This window comes from Vombatus ursinus, unplaced genomic scaffold, assembly GCF_900497805.2.
Source record: "Vombatus ursinus unplaced genomic scaffold, bare-nosed wombat genome assembly UNPS02014779.1, whole genome shotgun sequence".
Taxonomy (NCBI): Eukaryota; Metazoa; Chordata; class Mammalia; order Diprotodontia; family Vombatidae; genus Vombatus; species Vombatus ursinus.
The window spans coordinates 43,851,597-43,873,360 of record NW_020954557.1 but is presented as its reverse complement, the minus strand read 5'-3'; the positions used below and the strand labels follow the sequence as shown (position 1 = coordinate 43,873,360).

The 21,764-nt window shown below is 38.2% G+C and overlaps 1 protein-coding gene across 1 annotated transcript in view; it reads left to right on the top strand.

The window, feature by feature from the left end:
* Positions 1-667: 667 nt before the first annotated feature.
* The window catches only part of RAPGEF4 (Rap guanine nucleotide exchange factor 4), a 256,826-nt gene continuing 235,729 nt past the window's right edge, over positions 668-21,764 (top strand). Inside the window, exon 1 of the mRNA XM_027866117.1 lies at positions 668-961. Coding sequence (XP_027721918.1) covers positions 950-961 — 12 coding nt within the window. The 5' untranslated portion in view covers positions 668-949. The remainder of the gene's footprint in view (positions 962-21,764) is intronic.

The following is a 21,764-nucleotide window of genomic DNA, read 5'->3' as shown; positions in this document are numbered from 1 at the left end:
CTTAAAGGGACTAGTTCCGTTACCTTTCTCTATCTTTCAAAGTCATATTCTTAAACTAAGAAATTTTTCAAAAGTACTTGAGGGGTTCATTGTTTTGTTTAATGTGCTTTTGACAATTGCCGCTAACCTCACAATTATATTGCTAGTAGTAGACCTTCAATCAATCAATGCGTTTTAAGCATCTGCTGTGTACTTGGCACTGTGCTAAGTAGTTGGGATGCAAGGAAAAAGAATGAGACAAGTCCTGCATTTTTTCTACTTATAGACAAGGATTGATCAGCCTGATTGCTGACAGGTAGTCCACTTGCAGTATTCACATATGAGCCAGTATCATGATATGTAAGCTGGAGGATATAGTAGCTATAGATTGAAAAGCCATCTTCCTTCCTATGGCAAATGCCTAAGCATCTTTGGGCTTTTTTAAGGTTATTTCCTAGCCCAGAAAATTGCATCAAGAGGCTAAGAAAAACATACCCAAAAATAAACATGAAAGCCTAGACTCCATGCCAGGAACTCTGGCCACACACATCCTGTTGGGCTGCTCTCTTGCCTCGCCCCTCAGAGTTCTGATCCTTTCAAACCAAGCGGAAGCCTGGTCAGATTATTTGTCTCCTATGTCTACTCCAAGGGTCTCTCACTGCTCTATCCTCAGACTCTATTTCCTTTTCATGCAGTGACAAAATGATTCAAATCCAGAAAGGAAGGGAGTGAAATTGTTGGGAGGTAACTGAAAGAAGAAAAAAAAAGAGGAGGTCTCTTCCTTTGCCACTGACCACTTTAGCGTCCCCGGATAACACATAAGCACCAGTTTCCTTTTCATGGACTGAGATAATGCTAAGAGTTAAGAGTAACTGACAGGAATCATCTACTGTGGAGACAGATTTTGCCGTCTATATCAAGATTAGGGACTCACTGTGTCTCTGACTGAGAGACAGCAAAAGGAGGACGCATGCTCTACAAGGTCAGAACATATCTTTTTATTCTTTTTGGGGGAGGCAGGAAAAACATGTAAATAATTACACATATTGTTTGAGAAATAACATTTGAAAACATTTCTGGGTTTTTTATGTCCCACTGGGCCTGAGCAGTGATATTATGAAAAAAAAACTTGTTTTCCCAAATCTTCAAAAGCATTATTTATTCCTAATCATGGGGGATGTGGTAGTTTAATGAAATAGCCTCTCTGTCCCCCCCAGACCCCCTTTTTTGGGAGAAAACAAAGAAGATAGGTGGGTACAAATTGTTTTTTTAAAATAAATATTAATATTCAATTAGTCACTTAGCAACTCATTTGAATGACATATAATTTTAGAAATGAACTTTGGTCAAAGGAATAGATTAAATGCTATTATACTTTACCTTCTGCATGTCAGTGGGACTCTCCTATGGTTCTAAGACAGTGTGTGTTCTTTAATGTATTAGGAGTTCTGTTTTTTACATTATTTATAGTTTGAAGCCCTAGGAGCTTCTCAATCTGTGATCTCATCATCTTTCAGAAGATCATCAGGGGAGTCAGGACAGATCAAATCAAGACTCTAGGGAAAACCCAGATGTCACACAGTACGGCTGGTGGTGGGGGTGTTGTAAGAAGTAGCAGGCCTCTTTGCATTGGTATTAAACCTGAGATGCCTCCAGGGTAGTAGAGGATGGTGTGCTGATGATCTGGCTGTCTTTGAATTCCTTTAAACAGAGATTCTGAAAATACAGTTGTCTTTCAACTCTTCTTTTGACGAGCACGAGCATTCTCTGCCCATTGACCTCTCTTTCCCATGGAACCTCTTACCCTTCAGTCTCAGCTGGTAGTAACATTCTTCACTTGCCCTTTTACATGGTTGCTCAGTAAATGGGAACTGATGCTACTTGTATTTTATCTGAGAGAAACTTATGTTTCAACCAAAGGCAAAAAGGATTTCTAAGTGGTCAATCACTTTACTTTAGAGTATCTTCCAAGGTTTTGTATTGGGCAACCAAAGTAGAGGTCATTGAAACAGTTTTTCTCCCGATATTGTCCACAGAGTTAGGAGACAGGCATTAATAAATCTGTGGTCTGACTAGATGCATCGAATGGGCATTGTGGAATCCTTACTCTGTTTTCTCATACAGAAACGTGTGGGTAACACACTGGGCTGCTTCATAAGGCTCTTTGTGGAGGAAAACGGGGTCAGGTATGATCAAGTCTCTAGTCCATTTTTTTCAGTTTGTTATTCAAAAATTAGCCACAGAGATTTATTATGATATTTCCTAACTGCCTGAGGCCAATATTCTTCCAGTCAGGGAAACTCATAGAAAGAAGCAAATAAAATTTTCAGGAAGAAACTGTGGCATGAACAATGTGGTTATGGGACTCTCCTGTTCTCTGTCTCTCTCTCTCCACCCCCAATCTCTCCCTCCTCACCCTCTCTCTTTCTCTGTCTCTGTCTATCTCTGTCTGTCTCTCTTTCTCTTTCCTTGTCTCTCAATCTTTGCCTCTCTCCTTCCCTTTCTCTTTCCCTTCCCCTATCCTTCTTTCCTCCCCCCCTTTCTCTCCTTACCCCCCTCTCTCCCTCCATTTACCCCTCTCTCCTTGTCTTTACCCCTGCCTCCATTCCGTTCTGACCGTTGGAATTCCACCATTGAGAGGAAGCCTGGTTCTATTCCTTGGTTAAAGTATCTTGTACTGAGAAACAAACAGCAAGAAATCTGGTTGCAGTACTTGTTCTTTCAAAATTTCTTTAGGAATGTCCTCATGAAAGGATTTTGCCGACCTCAGACCAAGGAGGCATTTTGAATGGAATGGGAAGATAGAGAGCAAACCAGTAAATGGGAATCTGAGCATGTAAAAGAGATATTGATGTGGTATGGTGGTCTGGATGGACACAAACATCTATTCCTGGCTTGGCTCAATCTTGCTCCATGACTTTTTTGAAGGCATCTTTGTTTTTTGGTCAACCTATGTCAAAATGCTGGTCTTAACAACTGCCTATCCACCTATAGGGCTAAGAGCTAATGAGCTAATGTTGGTTAAACCTCTAAATGCTTTATAAGTTCAAAGAACTATTTCTACTCTTTGTTTGGGGCATGAAGAACGCACACCCACAAAAGCTGTGCATATAAATGAAGAAAGAAAAAATTGAGAAATCTGTGCAGTAGCTGACACCATGACAAATGAAAGTATTTGAATGTTTGACAGGTACTTGGAGCAATTTCTTCATCTTTTGCAGTGATGTGGTTTGATTATCCTCAATGCTATTGGAAAGTATTTTGAAGCTGTCAAATATTGCCTGGCATTCTTTGCACTCTGCCAGGGCTTTGTGAGTGTGAAAGGTGTTTGTTATTTGCCAGACATGTATAGATTTCTGCAGCTTATTTTTTTCTTCTCTCACTCAGAAATTTTACTATTAATTGGTGTTTCTGCCTGATCTTAGTGATAAAAACATTGATTGTCAGATCTGACAGAGAAATTTATTCAGGGCTTTATTGATGGTTGCCTACCTAATGGCAAGTGTACTGAATTTGGAATCAGAGGATCTGGTTCTTGGTTTTGCTAGTAACGTATCTATCTGACTGTAGACTAGACATTGCACTGTTCTGGGCCTCAGCTTCTTATCATACAATGGCATTGTCAGATTGCATGATCTCTAAGGTGCCTCCCCGATCTAAAAACTGTGACTCCATGCAATCTGATCTGAGGGGTACTGATGAATGTATCACCTCCCCTCTAAAATCTTCCTCACTGGACTTCACAGTTTTTAAATTTGTCTGCAGTAACCTCTTTTAAAAGTGTGAATGCCAATGTGAGGGGAAAACATATTAAGTCACTGACAACTGAGCCTAGTTTAGTTTATTAGAGAATTTTTTTACTATTTGGTCTTTCAGTTGTATTCAACTCTTTGTAGCCCCATTTGGGGTTTTCTTGACAAAGATACTGGAATGCTTTGTCTTTTCCTTCTTCAGTTCATTTTATAGATGAGTAAACTGAGACAAACAGGGTTAAGTGATTTGCCCAGGATCACGCAGCTAGTAAGTGTCTAAGGTTGGATTTGAACTCAGGTCTTTCTGATTCCAGGCCTGGCACTCTATCCACTGTGTCACCTAGTTGCCCCTTTATTAGAGATTATAAGACTATAAATTATATATATAGATTTTATATAATGTAAGTTATATAATATAAATTATATATAATATATCATGTAAACTATAGACTATAGAGATAAAATGCGAGGTTGGGATAAAGGAGACTTTTGTTTTATTGCTCTTTTGTTTTTAATCACAGTTTCTTCCAAATATATATCTTTCACCTTTTTACCCCACCAGTAAACCTTTCCTGTAATAAAGGAAAAAATGTTAAACAAACTCAATTGACCCATTTGAAATCTTATGCAAAGTTAGGATAGGCCATTTTTGATAGGAGAAGCAATAACTCTGCCTAAGGCATTTGACTCTGAGCTCAGCTATAGTAATAGCTAACATTTTCATAGCACTTACGTGCCAGGCACCGTGCTAAGTGTTTTACAATTAATATCTCTTTTGATCCTCTCAACAACCCTGGGAGGTAGAAGCTATTATTATCCTCATTTAACACATGAGGAAGCTGAGGCAAACAGATTAATTGATTTGCCTAGGCTAGGGTTATACAAATAATAAGTGTCTGAGGCTGGATTTGAACTCAGGCCCTCCCAGGCCCCATACCCTATCCACTGCACTCATACCCATACTTACAAGGCACTGGCCCCTGATTAAGGGGCAGTATTGTAGGGGAAAGGGATAGCTAGGTAGCACAGTGGATAAATTATGTGGCCTGGAGTCAGACTCATCTTCCTGAGTTCAAATATGGCCCCAGACATTTACTAGCTGTGTGACCCTCAGTTAGTCTCTCAACCTGTTTGCCTCAGTTTTCTCATCTGTCAAATGAGCTAGAAGGAAAAGGCAAACCATTTCAGAATCCCTACCAAGAAAACCCCAAATGGGGTCACAAAGAGTTTGTACACCATCGAAAAATGACTGAATAATCTAATAGTGTGGGGAGTACTGAAGATGAGGATGCATTGAATTTGGGTAAGAAGATATGGATGATGGAAAACCCTGTTTTTACAGTTTTACCTGCAGCAGGCTTTAGGCATGTTATATGGCTCACTAAAATATGTTGATTTAACTACATAGTTTTTGCAAGCAATGTTTTTCACTGAAGTAGAGAAAGACAGAGGCTTGTGTGATATTGTGGGGAAAATCCTGTATTTGGAGTCAAAAGACTTGGATTTGAATTCTGGCTCTGATACTATCTGAGTGAATGTGGGCATGTAATTACCTTACTATGGGCTTCAGTTTCTTCATCTGTAAAATGAAAAGGTTGCACTAGGATGTCCTTTGAATTCCTTTTCAGCTCTAAATCTTTGATCCAATGTCTATGTATAAGGAAAAAATAAAGGCAATCAAGGGAAGTAAGAAGTATAGATGAAATCTTGGGAGTTGGGTTGTGTCACAGTTAGATTTCCTTCTTTGAGAGGAAAAGTAAGTAGATTGTGGTAGTGTTGTAGGCATTGACAAACAGCTAAAATTTATCATACTTTGTTTAAAATGAAACCCCAACCACTCACCTTACCTCTGTTGCTGCCCTCCCCCAATCCCCAAGTTGGGACAAAGTCAGAATAGCGCTATAGTGAGAGGAATTCACACACTCGAGTTGTGCTTAGATATTTTGCCCTACAGTGAACAAGCTGTACCGTTTTTACCTAGAGAGGTAATGGACTATGGTCTTTCTTAATAGGAAACACCAGAGCTGAAGGGACTTTATAGCTAGAAGTCATGTAACCTAAACCCAGAAGTTAGAAAACTAAGATCTAGCAAAAGCAGAGTGGCCTTCCCGGGATCATGGAGGGAGTGATAGCAAAGCTGAGATTCAAACTTCAGTCCTTTGATTACAAATCAAGTGTCCTTTCCACCCTGGCTTCCATGTGTAGAGGCAACATAATAGAGTGGGAAGAATATTGCATTTGGAGTTAGGAAAACTGGATTCTAGCCTTGGTTCTGTCATTAAAAGTTCCTGTGTAACTTTAGGGAAGTCATTTCATCTCTTTGGGCCTTATTTTGCTAATCTATAACTAGAACAGATAACCCACTAGGTCTGGGTCTAGCACCACACCCTGTTCTGTGCCAGTCATTATGGTTTGTAGACTGGGTTCAGCACCAGGGAGGCTCTCTTGAGTGGATTAAGTCTTCCATCTTTTTAACTTATTGGCTCATTAACGCCTCCTTCCAACCCATTCCAGGGCTGATTTTACTTATGGTGCACAAGTGCAAGGGGCTTTGCAAAAAGAGGGGAAGCAAAGGAAGGAAACAAGCATTTACTAAGGGCCTACTATGTGCCAGGCACTATGCTAAGCACCTATTGTCTTATTTGATTCTCACAACAACCCTGGGAGGTAGGTGCTATTTGTGTTGGTGGTGTTGCTGAGTCATTCTTGTCATGTCTGGCTCCTGATGACCCCATTTTGGGGTTTTCTTGGCAAAAATACTGGAGTGGTTTGCTATTTCCTTCTCCAGCTCATTTTACAGATGAGGAAACTGAGGTAAACAGGTTAAGTGACTTGCCCTGGGTCACACAGCTAGTAAGTGTCTAAGGCCAGATTTGAACTCGAGAAGACTATCTTCCCGAGGCCCAGCACTCTATCTACTACTTAGCACCCAAAATTAATTAGGCATAGAATGGTTTTATTTCTGCACAAAGAGAAGTGCTAAGTGTAGAAGAATGATAACAGGTATTAATAAAATTAATAAAATTAAAAAAGATTCAGTAATTCGACTTCAACCTGTGGTTACAATCGACTGGAAGGCTAATGTTTAAACCTTATTAAGACACAAAACAGTTTGCAGTACTGCTTCTTAGTCCATTTTCCTTTCACCTCAGCGCTGCACTGCTCCACCATATTTCTGGAGAACACAGCTGGGCTTGGGCCATTCTTCTTTCCAGTGGCCACCGTTTCTCTTTAGAAGCATCCCTTGATAACAACCCCCTCTTGCTGCTTCTGCAGTCAGTATCCTCTGGCAGGTGATGCTGCCACATCACTTGCAGATCTCCAGAACTTTTGAGCTTACAAAGTCAACTGCATAAGGAAAGAAAACACAAAAGAAAGGACTGCCAGAGACTTGGGTGTGAGCTCACCTAGTTTGGCCTCCCAGCACTTGCTGCTACATGGATATGATTGCCATGACACCTTTATAGAGAAGGACACTTAGCCCTCACTGGAGTCTGTGACATGGAGAACCACAATTATGAGAATGACAGTCAGAAGCTGCCTCCTTTTAACAGATGCGGCACCCCATCCCACCCACTGTTGTCATGAGGTGAGAGTGTGACCAAAGAAGATCTCTGGGATACACCATGTCAAACTACAACACCAATTTCCCTGAGAACTGGGTCACTATGTGCCCAGAAGTAGCCCTGGAAATACCATATAGTTGACTGGAACCTAGGGGAGGATGGTTGTACATGTGCTATGAAATGGTATGTGTTATATGTAAAATGAGGGTGTGTGACTAGATCAGGGGACTCTTAAACCAGGGCCCATAAACTTGGTTTGTTTGTTTGTTTTTTAAAACAGTTCTGATACTATATTTTGATATGATTAATTTTTTTTGTACTTATATGTATTCCAGTTTATGTTTTTAAAAACATCATTCAGAGGAGTCCATAGACTTCACTGGATTGTCAAAGGGATGGATCCATGACACAAAAAAGGCTTAAGGGCTCTTGGATTAAGAACCTTAAGGATCCTTCCACTTAAATTCTAGATTCCAAGTATATTCTTATCTATAAAAGTATGTACTCTTTTCTGAGGCAAGGAGTTATGGGCAGGAGACGGAGAGAGTGTTACAGATATCCAAATTGGGATAATGATGGGAATAATCCCATTTTAGTTTGAATTCCCAAAACTACATTTCAAGCATCATGTTCCTTATTTTTTTATTTGTCCAAACCTATGTAGTGACATGGAAAGAATATTGACTCTGGAATTTGGAATTGTGGGTCTGAGATGATTATTACTTATGTAACATTGAGCAATGTGTTTAACCTCCCTGGGCTTCAGTTTTCTCAATTATAATATGAGGAGACTAGATTATATGGTCTTTGAGGTCCCTTCCATCTTCTAGATCTATGATTTTATGATTGTATCAGTCTAAGTCCCAAATTTTAGGATACTCCCAGTGTGGAAATTCTTTCCAGTGCAGATTCCCTTCTGTAACAGTCTGAGAGAGTTTTCAGGGACACTGAGAAGTTGAAGTATTGTAGTCATACAATTAGAGCATGTGGTAAAGGGAAGACTTGAACCTGACTCTTCCTGATTCCAAGATGGTTCCTATATGCATTATGCTATCCTGCCTCTCATATTCTATATAAAACAGAAAATACGTGTTTGACCAGTCCTTTGCCCTTACTAAATACTCAATAAATGCTTAATGAATTATTGAGTGGTAATGAAAATGTATCATTTTGGACATTTAATTTATTTTATGACATATTACAATGTTAAGATTCTTTCAGGGACTGGACTTTTCATAGAATCATGGATCTGAAATTTAATTTCATTTTCTTTGGTTGTTTTTAAGAAACAATAAAAAAAGATAAGTTGTAGGATTTTCACTTTTTCAAAGTAGCTATAAAATAAATGCTGCGGAGAGATTTTCTTGCACTTTTGAAATTTTTACATGACCTAGTTTATCTATTATGCTACCAAGACCACCTTCAAAAAGTTCTCAGCAGACTGAAGCCATGGGTCAAGACTACCCACTTAAATACTTAAAGGTCCTGGCGTTTCATTACAGGGGATGCTCCTTTCACAGATGCAATTCAAGATCTTGCTAGTAGTGGTAGATGGTCTTTTGAGAGTTTTTTGTTGTTTCAGTCATTTTCAGTCATGTTGGACTCTCCATGACCCCATTTGAGTTTCTTGTGGTAAAAGATACTAGAGTGGTTTGCCATTTCCTTCTTCAGCTCATTTGACAGATGAGGAAACTGCTCAGAGTTAAGTGACTCACCCAGAGTCACACAGCCTAGTAAATGCCTGAGGCTGGATTTGAACTCAGGAAGATGAGTCTTCCTGACTCAGGTCTGACACTCTCTCCACTGTGCCACCTAGCTTCCCTCTTTTGAGAGATACTATTACCAAAAAAATTATCATCTTACAGGTAGATTGGCAATGAGTCTCCTTGAATTTAGGCTGGCCTGTGCAGGCAGGTATATGATCTATTAGCCAGCCAAGACTCAATACCCCCTGGCTTGGCAGTCCTTTCAGAGTTGGCACTCCACCAATCTTACCTTCCAGAACACAGAGTCCTCTTGAGGCTATGCTGAGGCATGCAGAAGACTTGGCTGGTTCCAAGTTGATGGGGTGAGTCAAAGAAGCTTGCATAACCCCTTGTCCCTGAGAGATGCTGTCAGAGCCCTGTTCTATTACTACTCAATAGTCTTTAAATACCCACCTGAAAATTCAGACAGTGATACTTTTTTTTTAAATAACTATAACTTTATGAAACTGCCCTTCGACTAATTACTAGACCTGTCTGTCATAGTTTAACTTAGACGTATCCTCCTGGCATCTTTTTCTGAAGAAAAAAAATATTTAAAAATTATTTTTAATGCTCAAAGCTCTTAACTCAAAGCTCAACTACATTCATTCCACAAATTGGCCCCAGCATTTATGTTTAGAGTTGATTTCCTTTCCCTAACACACACTAATAGAACTTCCCCTTATAACAAAGAAAAGGAATTTTGCAAACTTCTTTGTACAAAATAGAAACATAGCCATCGTATCTGGTAATATATGTGAAATTCAGCCCCAATAGACCTAGATTTAGTCAGAGGACCTAGGGTCAAACCCTAGTTCAACCTTTTATTATCTCTCTGACCTTAGACACCACTCCATCTCTATGGGCCCTGCTGTCCTCATAAATTGAGAACAGCATATTGGCAATGTGACCCACTACAAATCACTTAACCTTTAGGTGCTCCAGGCAACTAACAGTCAACAGACATTTATTAAGTGTTTATTGTGTGCTAGGCACTGAGCTAAGCTCTGGGAATACAAGGGAAGGCAACAGATAGCCCCTGTCCTCCAGGAGCTCACAATCTAATGGGGGGAGTCAATATGTAAATCAACTATGTACAAACAAGCTATACACAGGATAAATTGGGAATCATCAATGGGAAGGTCCTAGAAGTAAAGGGGATACAGAAGGGCTTTCTGTAGAAGTTTCATTGACAGAAGGAATTTCCTCACCTGGGAGTTCCCTATATCAGTAAAATCCCAGGTCCAGTTCCCTTATTCCCCATATAATGCATTAAGGTTTGCAAAGCAGTGTTCAGCATTATCTCATTTGATCCTCACAACCATTCTGTGAAGTTAGTGCTTTATCAACCCGATTTTGCAGATGAGGAAACAGGCAAAAAAGAGGTTAAATGACTTGTCCAGGGTCACACAGCTAGTAAGTGTATAGATGGGATTTGAGCCCAGTACTTCCTGACTCAAAGTCAGAGTCCTGATCCTCCTACTATTAGGTGATTATAATCTTAGAACGTTACCGAAAACTAAGGTTTAAATAGAAATTTTTTCACACGTTGATAGTCCTCCTAGCAAAACTAGTTTGAATTACTATTCATTAGATGCTTGCTCCCTAATAAACTCCTTTAAATATAGTAATGTACATGGACATTGGTTGATAAATGAACAGAGAGAATATACAAATGAACGTTTGCTATATGGAGTTTTGGCAGACATAGAGTCTTTTCATTTATTGACTCAGTGTTGTCCATAAACATATTCTCATGGTGTATGGAATTACTTTTGCTCCACATACATTTCACATTTCCTGTGTTGCTGTATTTGTACCTATCGGTGCAAGCATCCCTGATGATATGTGTCACCTTCTGTCCATGGCCCTGGAGAAATTAAATCGTTATGTTGACAGTGCAGCTGTTATGAATTGAGCTCATAAAATTGGGTTGGGAAAGGTATTCTGTTGACCCACAGTATTATTTTTCCTTAATTTCTCTCAGCTGGCTATGATTCCAGGTCTGTAAAATTAGGGTTAATGTCAACCCAAGGCAGAAACAGAAAGCAGGAGCAGAAACTATTTGTAAACATGGTCTGTATTTCTTTAAAATGCATTTAGTCGTTCAAGTACTGCCTTCTTCTCTGCTGCTGGCTTTTGGGAGCTCATTTGTTCCATTCTTGAGTGCTGGATGCTCTCAGCCACATGGAAGTGCTAATGATTTGACTGAAGTTATTTGTCAATATAGTTAAATGAAATATGGGCACTGATGGAATATAAAAAGTGAGAAGTTTGGGATGATTGTTTGTTGTACATTTAGTTTGATGATCTTAAAAGAGGCATTTTCTGGAATCCTGAAAGATTAGATCAGGAATTCTTAATGTTTTTTATAACATGGACTCATTTGGCAGTCCAGTAAGGCTGTGTGGGACGCTTCTCAGAATAATATTTTTAAATGAACAAAATAAAATACATAGGCTCACAAAGAAAACCAATTTTGTTAAAGTATAGTTATCAAGATTAAAAAAAAGTGTTATGGACTAGGTTCCTTTCAGCATTCAAATTCTGTGCTCCATTTTTCTTTTCTCTCTTCCCTTCTATGTCCACTTTCAAATTTGGGAAGTTAGTACTTAAATGAGACTTCATAACTGTAAAAGCAAAGGCATACTTTAGAGGGTGGGTGGCCTGTTCGGTTTCTCTTGGAAAGTTTCCACAGGAATACATTTCCATTTATATACTTGCTGTAATGAAGATGCTATGATAGGAAATGCCCATGATGAGTAAAGAGTATTCCGTGATCAGTTAGTTGCAGGGCAACATGGTACAGTGGAAAGATTTTTAGTTTCATTAGTCAACACGAATTTATCAAGTGCTTGCTGTGTGCCAGGCACTATGCTAAATGCTGGAGTTCTGGACTAAGCCTCATAAGACCTGTTTTCAAATCCTGACTTTACCATCCATGGGACCTTGTATCTAAGGTTATATAATCAAAGTCATATATCACAACTTTGAGCCTCCAATTTTCTGTTCTCTAAGTTGCCTTCCAGAGATCTATTGCTACAATAATCCATACCTATCAGTCAGAGGATTCTAAAGGAAAAGATATGTTTTTAATTTTTTTGGTTGTGGTATGGGTTATTTTTCTTGGACAGATTGGGGTATTGTTAGTCTAGCCCCTTCTGTCTTGTTCTCGCTATACATTAGACGCTTTTAGTGTGACCATCTGGTTGGACTGAAATTGAAGAGCCTTGGCCATATGACCCAAGTAACAACATTATATACCACTGTGTCAGAGTAACTGGGATCTGGTCTTCCCAGGAGACTAAAAACACTGAATAAAGAAAAAGCTTCATCTACTGGTGAATGAATGATGGAGGGGAGGAGTGGCAGCCAGTCTTTAAGGTAGTCAAAGATCAATAGGAACTGCTTGCTTCCATAAAATATAACAGAATTAGAAATTTAAAATATGAATGTGGACCTGCTAAGTACCATGGTATAAAATCCTCCAATGTCTCATTATCATCTGCAGCTGACCTTGAATGTTCAAAGGCAATTCTGGTGGAATACAAGTTCAAGAAGATTCTACTAAGCCTAAAAAGCTTCTAATATGATCTGGGGAATAGATTGTGTGCCTGTTGTTAGGATTTGCTTAGTTAAGTTTGGAGAGACACATTATCACATATTTCATTACAAGGTGATGAATATTTTTGGCCATGGAAGCTCACAAAGAATACTTGATGAGGTTTGGAAGTATTGCAGTCTTTGTCAGTAAGAAGACTAATCATTCAGATGAAATCTTAGGTCTTTTAGAGTGTGAAAGTATAAGGATAGGAAGTGAGATACTAAGCTAGCTAGGAAACGTCTTCCATCTTGTGAATACCTCTCTTACCCTATAGATTTTACCCTCAGAATGTATTTATATGCAAATGAATTATTTTTTTCATTTTCTTTATCTAAAAGTCTTTGGTAATATGTAATTTTATGGTGACTGAATTCTTTAATTACCATAACCAATTTCTCCATGATGAAACAAATTATATCAGAAACAGGAGAAGGTAGAGAAAAACTATTTCAAGTTCTCTCTCTAATTTTTGGATATGGTTTCAGAATATTGGGGAGAGGAAGAGAGCCACAAGTAGAGGTAGAGGCAGAGAAAGAGAAAGGTGGAGACTGCCTTTCTTCCCAATAACTCTCCTTGATGTTGAATGAAGAGATTTTTCTGACTCTCTCACTGAACTCTAATATACCTGGTGAGATCAATCTAAACCACTGACTTATTCTGAGGGAGTAATTTTTCAATCCCATAAAAGATATCAAGTGAAGGTATGAAATAATGAAATATGATTTCTTAATTTAGTAAATGTAATTTGGCAACATATGCAAAATCATCTTGGCAACATATATTTTACTAATAGCTTTATTTATATACAGATGAAGTTCTATATTTTTATATATACACAGGGATATTAAGAGGACCAGATGAAAGTAACATGTGGATAGAACTTTGCAAACCTAAAAGTGCTATGTAAATGCTAGCTAGTACTGCTATATGATTATATATTATTTAGATGTTTATACACACATGATGCCATATTATATTACATTGCATTATATCATTGTATTTTATATTATAATTACACATGTACATGCATACACTTATACAGACACTCCTATTTGTACCTCGAAAAAGAAGTTTATCATCATTTGGCTGCTGGGTAATGCATATTTGAGCCATAGCAACTTCTGGAGAACATTTCTTAAGGCATAGAGGGACCCTACCTAGCTTACCTACACTCCTGCAATCATGGATTCATCTTTCCTTTTTTTTTCTTCCGCCTTTATTGGTGTGCTTTGTTTTTACTTTACAGATATTTACAGATTACTCTTACTGTGTGAGAGGTCTTTCTTGTAACTAAATAAAACAGTTAAGTAACATTAGTAATATAGTTACCTTGTCTGAAAATTCATGCAACATTTCATATCTAAGGTACCCTCCCTACTTCTCTGTTTGAAATAAATTAACAGAAATCTCTTTATTTTCTCTACCTTCCACTCCCCTCCCACCATTGAAAAAGAAGAGAAAAGAAAAAAAGCGATTTTTTTTGGTAACAAATATGCATAGTTAAGCAAAACAAATTCCTTAATGGCTGTAAACAAAAATATATATGCCTCATTTTACACCTAAATCTATCACCTCTTTATAATGGATGACATATTTCATCATTGGTCTTCCAGAATCATGTATGGTCCTTTTCTTGATCATAGCTTTCAGCTTTCAAAGTAGTTTATAACTTTGTTGTATAACAAAGTTGTATAAATTTTTCTCCTGGTTCTATTCATTTCATTGTTCATCAGTTTATAAAAGTCTTCAATTGTTCATTTTTATAGTATTGATATCAAAGTATAAATGATTCTGTTTCTGCTTACTTCACTCTGCATCATCTCGTATCAATCTTTCCATGTCTTTTAAAAATCATTTATTTCCTCATTTCTTATGGTACAATGATATTACTTCACATCCATATATCACAACTTATCCAGCCATTTCTCATTTTTTGAACAATATCTTAGTTTCCAGGTATTTTTGTTCACATAGTACCTTTTCTTCTTTGGTATATAAACCTAGAAGTGATATAGCTGGGTTAATTGTGATATACTGTTGATGGATCTGTGAATGAGTACAACTGTTCTGGAAAGCATTTTGAAGTTATACATGAAAAGTTAGTAAACACCGCTTTCTCTTTGAAATCATAGATTTTTGAATTATTGAAGTGTGCCTAGAATTGTCACTCTCAAACAAAGTGCTGGAAAGGCTGATAAGAGTTCAAGCTGTGATATAGCCTGGAGTGAAACTTTGGAAGATGTGACTTTAGTAATTTGATGATGTTTTTTGAACCACCAAAAGTGATACTCGTGATGGGGCAGTCTGGGACAGGGTTATTTCTTACATCTCTGTAGTATTATGTATCACTTGTAGTGGGCAGAGGAGATAGTTTCCCCTTGCACCAAGAGGACTTGGTGGAGGAACGTTCAAGAGTGATGTTTGTAGGGCAGCAGCAGATTTTGATGTTTGGGCCAGACTCTGAGTTTCTTGTCTTGAGATAGGCTAGGGGAAAATTGTAGCAACCTGAATAAACTGTGAAAAATGAGTTGGGCCAGTGGATACAGACGAGATGAGACTCCAATGGGAAGCAAGAGGTACGAAGGAGCATGGTTGGAGAGGCTCCAACTCCACTTATTTTGTGAAAACTTCTCTATCGAAGCTATGAGTTTTTACCTGGCTAACAGACATGGGTCCAAGTCCCATTTATATCCTTATACATTCTGTGATAAATATGTGCATGTCATGTTTCCTGATTGCCTTTGTTGCTAACATGTTAGCTGACTCAGATATTTTAGAAGTCAGTCAAAGCCAGGTATTCCTAGAAAGGAGACACTACAGATATGGGCATGAACTATGATTTTATTATTAAGTGTCCAAGATTGAATGCTGTGCATTTATCCTCATTTGAGTAACACAGGTGTGAGATGGTGCATACTTAAAGCTCTGTTCTTCCTATCAGATGTGATTATATTTGCTTTTGTTTGGGTGTTGCCTGGTGGACAAGAATAACACTGCTTGGGTAAGAATGGTCTTGTCCTAAGGCGTTTATTCCTTTCTGGCTTCCTCCCCCAAAAGAAGCACTTCCTGCTTTTCAGCCAAATGATGAGTAATTTGCAGAGACTTCAGGATGTGACATAGAGACCACTCAGGCCATAATTATTTTGATGGGATAGATGACAAATCAGCTCTTAGCATACATCCCATCTAGGTAAAGTCAGGAAATAAAGGGAAAGCTGAAAATAGCTCATGGCTGTGTGGCAGCATCTTTCACTTTAGTGATAAAATGTTAGATTAAAGAAATCATGTTTACCAAATTTCTCATTGCAATACCTAAACAACATGGTGCTTCTTGTCATTTTAATTTAAATGATTTTTGGCAGTTAAGAAGTATCTTAAGAATGAACTTCAGGGTAAAGGGCTGAGGATTGTCACATTCTTTAACCGAGATAAAGATATTACAACTTATGTAAAGTAATAGCAAGCAAAACAAAACAAAACAAAACAAAACACAAAAACCCCCCAACAGAATCAAGATAGCATGCATGCTCAGTACAATGATATATAGAAAAATACTAGCAAAAATTTAGTGAGTATGCAGTTGGAAAAAATCAGTCAGAAGATGATAGAATACAAAAAAAGTTAAAACTTATGTAGATCAACTTTTTAAGTAGCATACAGTTTATTGTTTTATTGTGGTTTTTATTATGTTAGCATTGTGTTTGTCAATGCAACCGTGTTGAAATTATTATTAAGCTTATAAAAATATTTTTAAAAGATACTGTATGTACTATGTATAACAGAGAATATTTTGGAAGAAGTACAAGGTATTTGGAAGATAACAGAGTATATAGGGCAATAAAAACCTTTCTAGGGTAGGTTTAGTAGTTTGTTATATTTTGTCATAGACCTCAATCTCTTAATTTCTTTATAGTAGAAATATAGACAGAAAAGGGCCTGGGTAAATCATTTATCCTTTCTCAGCCTTAGTTTCCATATTTATAGAATGGGAATAATAACTGCACCTACCTCATAGGGTTATTGTGAGGATCAATTTATGCAATATATGTAAAGTGTTCTGCAAAGTTTAAAACATTATATAAATGTGAGCTATTATTTTTATTGTTATTACTATTAACAGGAATAAAAATAACTTTATGACAAAGAGTTAATATGAAAGTGCATCTCTTGTCTCATGGCCGTGAATGGAAAAACTGAATCCAGGCATTTAGTTAATTCCAGGTCCTGTGTTCCATCTGGCAGAAATTTATCAACTGAGGTGAAAAATCAAGAAAGAGGCACTTATGGAAGGAACAGCCTCATATGATGAGGGCTACAGTTCTTAGTTTAACAATCCATGCTGTTAGGCTTCATTTTCCTACAACAGGTGCCCTGTTGGAGAGCCACTCCAGCAGAGCCGGCAGTTTGGAATCACTGATTCCTCTGCCAGCACTAAGATAGGAAGAATTTTGATCCTTTTCAAAATTCTTTTCTTTATTTCAACTTCAGTGTACATTGTAAGAAGGACAGGCTTAGAGCACTGCAATGTGTTATGGAAATACAAGATCACTTGGCATTTCCTAGTCCTAGTTTATCCTTCAGAACTATATGACTTCCCATTTTCCCCCCTTTTCCAAGTAGCAGATGAAAGGAAGATGCAGTGAGAATGTAATTTGATTCTGATATTGGATATTTGATTTACAGCCAAAAAAGAAAGAAGAGACCATATCTTTTCCTTGGTCAGCTTGATCTGAGGAAATCATGTGTCCAGGACAAAGTGACAAGGACAAACTCAAGACCTTTCTTTGCCTGTAATAATAACAGTTAAACAAAAGGAGGCTGGACTGAATCAGGCTTGGGAAACTGCATAGCACTTTTGATTATTCCCAAGCTGGTTCATCTTCTCTACCAAAAAACTCCTCTTTTAGACACCAGTTCCCACCCCCAACCTCCCCCCTCCCCCACTGGAGATTATATAGTTGCAAAGTCATGGAAATGCGATAATTCAGAGTGACCCAAAGGACTTTGGTATTATAGATATAGATGGGCAGCAGCATGTAACCTATGATGTCTTGTGTGTGAGAAATAGTATAAAAGACATCATCATGCACATGTATGTCAGAAGAAAGAGATGGGCTGGTCATGATGTAGGGGAGTGAAAGATGAAAGAAGAGTACCTTGAGTACCATGTTTGTATCCATGAAATATGCAACTAGTTTGAAAAAGGTCTGACTCTAGCATGTTGGGAAAGACCTTTACATAGAGATTTGCAGAAAGATGGGGACAAGAATTGCTACAAATGAGAAGGCATGGAAGGGTTGTAGTCTAAACTGGTCAAAAGAATACCAGTACCAATGAAGGAAGGAAACGAGCATTTATTAAGTGTCTGTTATGTGTGTGTGGGGGGGTTTTCTGAGGGGTGGAAGCCAAGTAAAGCCAAATAAATTGGGTGACTGCTGGACCTGGATTCAAATCCTGGTTTTACTACTTAATACCTTTCTGACTTTGGTCAAAGAGGTATCTTAAGGTTTTATTTTCCTTCCATTAAAAGGACTTGATGACCTCAAAGGTCCCTTCTAGATCTAAAGCTATTATCCTATCATGTCCTATCTCTCATTCTTTTGGTTATCTTTTCTCCTTGAGGTGAGAGGGATTTTAATTATTGTGAATTATGCCTTTAGCTTACTTTTGAAACTATGTTATTGTCTCCACTGTTGTCCTGCATTTTTTTTTTTGAGTTAAGCTAAGAAAGCTTATCTCCAGTGTCTTTCTTTCATTTCAGCAGCCTGGAAAGAGGTTGGAATAGCCATCTTCTCTCTAAAAGTTGGAAGCTGGAAGATGCCCAGATTTCCCTCTTCTCCCACCGTCAACAACTCTATTCATCCTTCATATAGGCAGAGGACATTAAGTAATTGCCATAAATGAGGAGAGGTCCCATATAATGGCTCTTTGAGCCAAGGGTTAGGTCAGTTTGATTGGAGCCAATGAATTTATGTAGGAGAGTAGTGGGAGCTTAGAAAACAAAGGTGAATTAAAACAAGTCATGGTATATCAGACTGAAGTGGTTTACACTGTAAGCAATAAGAGCCTTTGGAAGTATTGAAAAGTAGAGTGAGAGGATAAAAAGTGATGCCTCAGGAGAATGTTGATGCACAGAAAGGAGAGATTAAAAGCAGTGAGATCATTGCCATATATTGAAGGCATGCATTTATAGGGCCCATATTGAAGGGTTGTATCAGAAATAGATTGGAAAGAACAATTCTGAGATATCATGAAGGAGGACAAGACTTAGTAACTGATTGAACATAAGTCATGTCAAAGAAGGAGGAGTCAAAGTTTCTATTAAAATTTTGAGTGAAGTAGAGAATATGATCTCTATTTTAAGGAGATCAATAGGATTCTCTACGTAGGGCATACACTCCCCAGTGATGTAAGCACAGAAGCTCAGCCAACGGTGATGCAGGGCATGCCCAGATGGAGATTAAGGCCAGTGTGAAACCTTCTAGTGATCAGCTGCTGGCTAGTATACAGGGCAAGCCCATGCTTCCATCTCCTAGGCTGACCCTTCCTGTTGATGACCTAGAAGCCCCTAGCTTTGATTTCCATTCTCCTTGTATTTAGTTTTGCTCTAGTTTATAATCTATGAGTCTAACAATACCTTGGGCTTTGATTCTGGACTACCCTGTGTAGACTTTTTGAGATTTAGTCTTCTAAATTAGTGGAAATCCTTGGCAGGTTAAGAAGCAACACTTTCCTGTACAGTGTTTATGGAGTCCCTCCTGTAAGTCAATAATAACAATAATAATACTAAAAATCAGATTAGCCTAGTACTTTAATAATTATAAATTGTATCCTAAAACTTTTATTGAACTATAAGCAGTTATTTTATCCATCTGCACATCAGTTCATAGAATATTTAATATATCTATTTCATAGAATATTTAATATAGCAAGATAGTAGCTAATCCCAGTACTGTTTCTACCTGAAGTCCATTGAAAATATAGAAAGAAGGAATAATAATAATAATAATAATAGTATCTGGCATATAGAGCTTTAAGGTTTAAAAGCACATGTATTATCACATCTGATCCTAAAAACAACCTTCTGAGACAGGTACTATTATTATTCCCATTTGACAGATGGGGAGGCTGAGTTTGGGATTTGTCCACATAGTGAGTGTAGGAAGTGGGATAAGAACTCAGATATTTCTTACTCCAAATCTATAACTAACCACTATATAACAGAATATATGCATATTGATTTTTGGAATATTTTACATTTGCATAGTAACTTAACTGTTTTCGAAGGGCTTTCAGATTATTTTGCCTTTCCAACATCCAGGTGAGGTAGGTAGGAAGGTTAGTGAGTCTTCTTATGACCACGTTACAGATAAAGATGCCCCTGAGGGACTGCCTGAGAAGGAGTCAGGATTTCTAAGTTATAACGCCAATGGATTTCACTGGCACATCCATTTGAGGATAAAATAAGAATAAACTTAAAATAAATTGACAGAGGGGAACAGTGCTGGTATATTCTTGAAGAACTGACTCTGATTTACCTAGGTTTCTCAGTGTTCAGGTTTGAGGGTAGAGTCAGGGAGGAGCCAGGTGAACTCACAAGTGCGACAATGCATAAATCTGAAAACAGTAATCACTGATCAATGAATCCTCTTGGGGCAGTTTCCAGAATTCTGTGCACCTTCTACCTGTGCTTTCTCCCACTCCACAAATGGTTACACTTCTTTCTCTCTCTTTCGCCGCCATATAGACCAAGCACAAATTCTTGCTAAAGCGGGCTATTTTCTGGGCTTACGCAGTTGGCTGTCTTGTCTCTGGCAGGTGTTTCCCTTTCATTTTACATAGCAGGCCAACAATCCATCCTAAGCACTTCCTTCATTAGAGGTAGTCTATGCACTCTCCTTTCTATCCTCATACTTTGTAGTGTCCCGAGGAGAGGACAGTCAAACCCACTGTGACACAGTATCATGGCCCTGCTCTGCCTTGTCTTGGAAGTCCCATCTCAAACTTCCACCCTGGGATTGAGTGGGTTTTGGTTGATTGTCTTTATGCTTTCTTTCTATTTTCTTAATTGCTAGAGGCACAGATGCGAAGTATGGTCCTTCAGAAAATGACAGCATTCTTTCATCCATAGTTCTTCAACTCCTAAGGCTAGCTCTGTTTTTCATGGAGAGAAAATTACTTCTGAATTCCTCTGAGCTTCTCATTTCCCTCTCTCCTCCCATGCACCCCATTGTGAATCAGTTGGATCCTCTCAAGCATGCAATTCAATTACTTTTATTGTGAAGTTGAACCATGATTGTCCTTAATGGTCAGAAAATTATCCAGCATCTAAAAAACAAAATGCACAATTAAAAACCCAGCCACAGATATTTCCCTGTGATTTGTTTCTGACCGTAGAGATGTATTTCTTATGTGGACTCCACTTTCAGGCATTTGACATTTCACGTTTGTTCTCCAAATTTTTTACAAATAGAAACTTGTTCTTTGAACCAGGAATATTCTTGAATGAAATATTGAATGAAATGTTAATTTGTTAATTTGTTGTGTTCCTTAGGGAAGCAAAAGTTTTTCATCTTGGTTTATGAGAGTTGTCAGGTATCAGGGGACAGTGGTGTTGTTATTTAGTAATTTCAGTCACGTCTGACTCTTCATGACCCTATTTGGGGTTTTCTTGGCAAAGAGAGTAGAGTGGTTTGCCATTTCTTTCTCCAGCTCATTTTTGCTGATGAGGAAACTGAGGCAAACAGGGTTAAGTGACTTGCCTAGGAACACACAGCTAGTAAGTGTCTGAGGCCAGATTTGAACTCATGAAGAGGAATCTTCCTGGCTCCAGGCCTGGTGCTCTATCTAACTGCCTGAAGGACAGTAGACAGTGTTTTGATTCAGTCCCTAACTTAGTGTGGATGCCTGGGCAACTTCCTGAATTTAGCAATACCTTTGCTTCTCTTTCAGAAAGAGGATGAAAGGAATGTGAAGTAACCTTTTAGGTTTTTTGTCATGTTAGAAATATCTAGTGAAAATAAAGAAAGAGTAGTAAAATAGAGTTCTGGGGTTGGTGTCAGGAATGTCAAGCTTCAGCTTCTTCCTCTAACACTTACTACATAGGTAACTTTGAGCA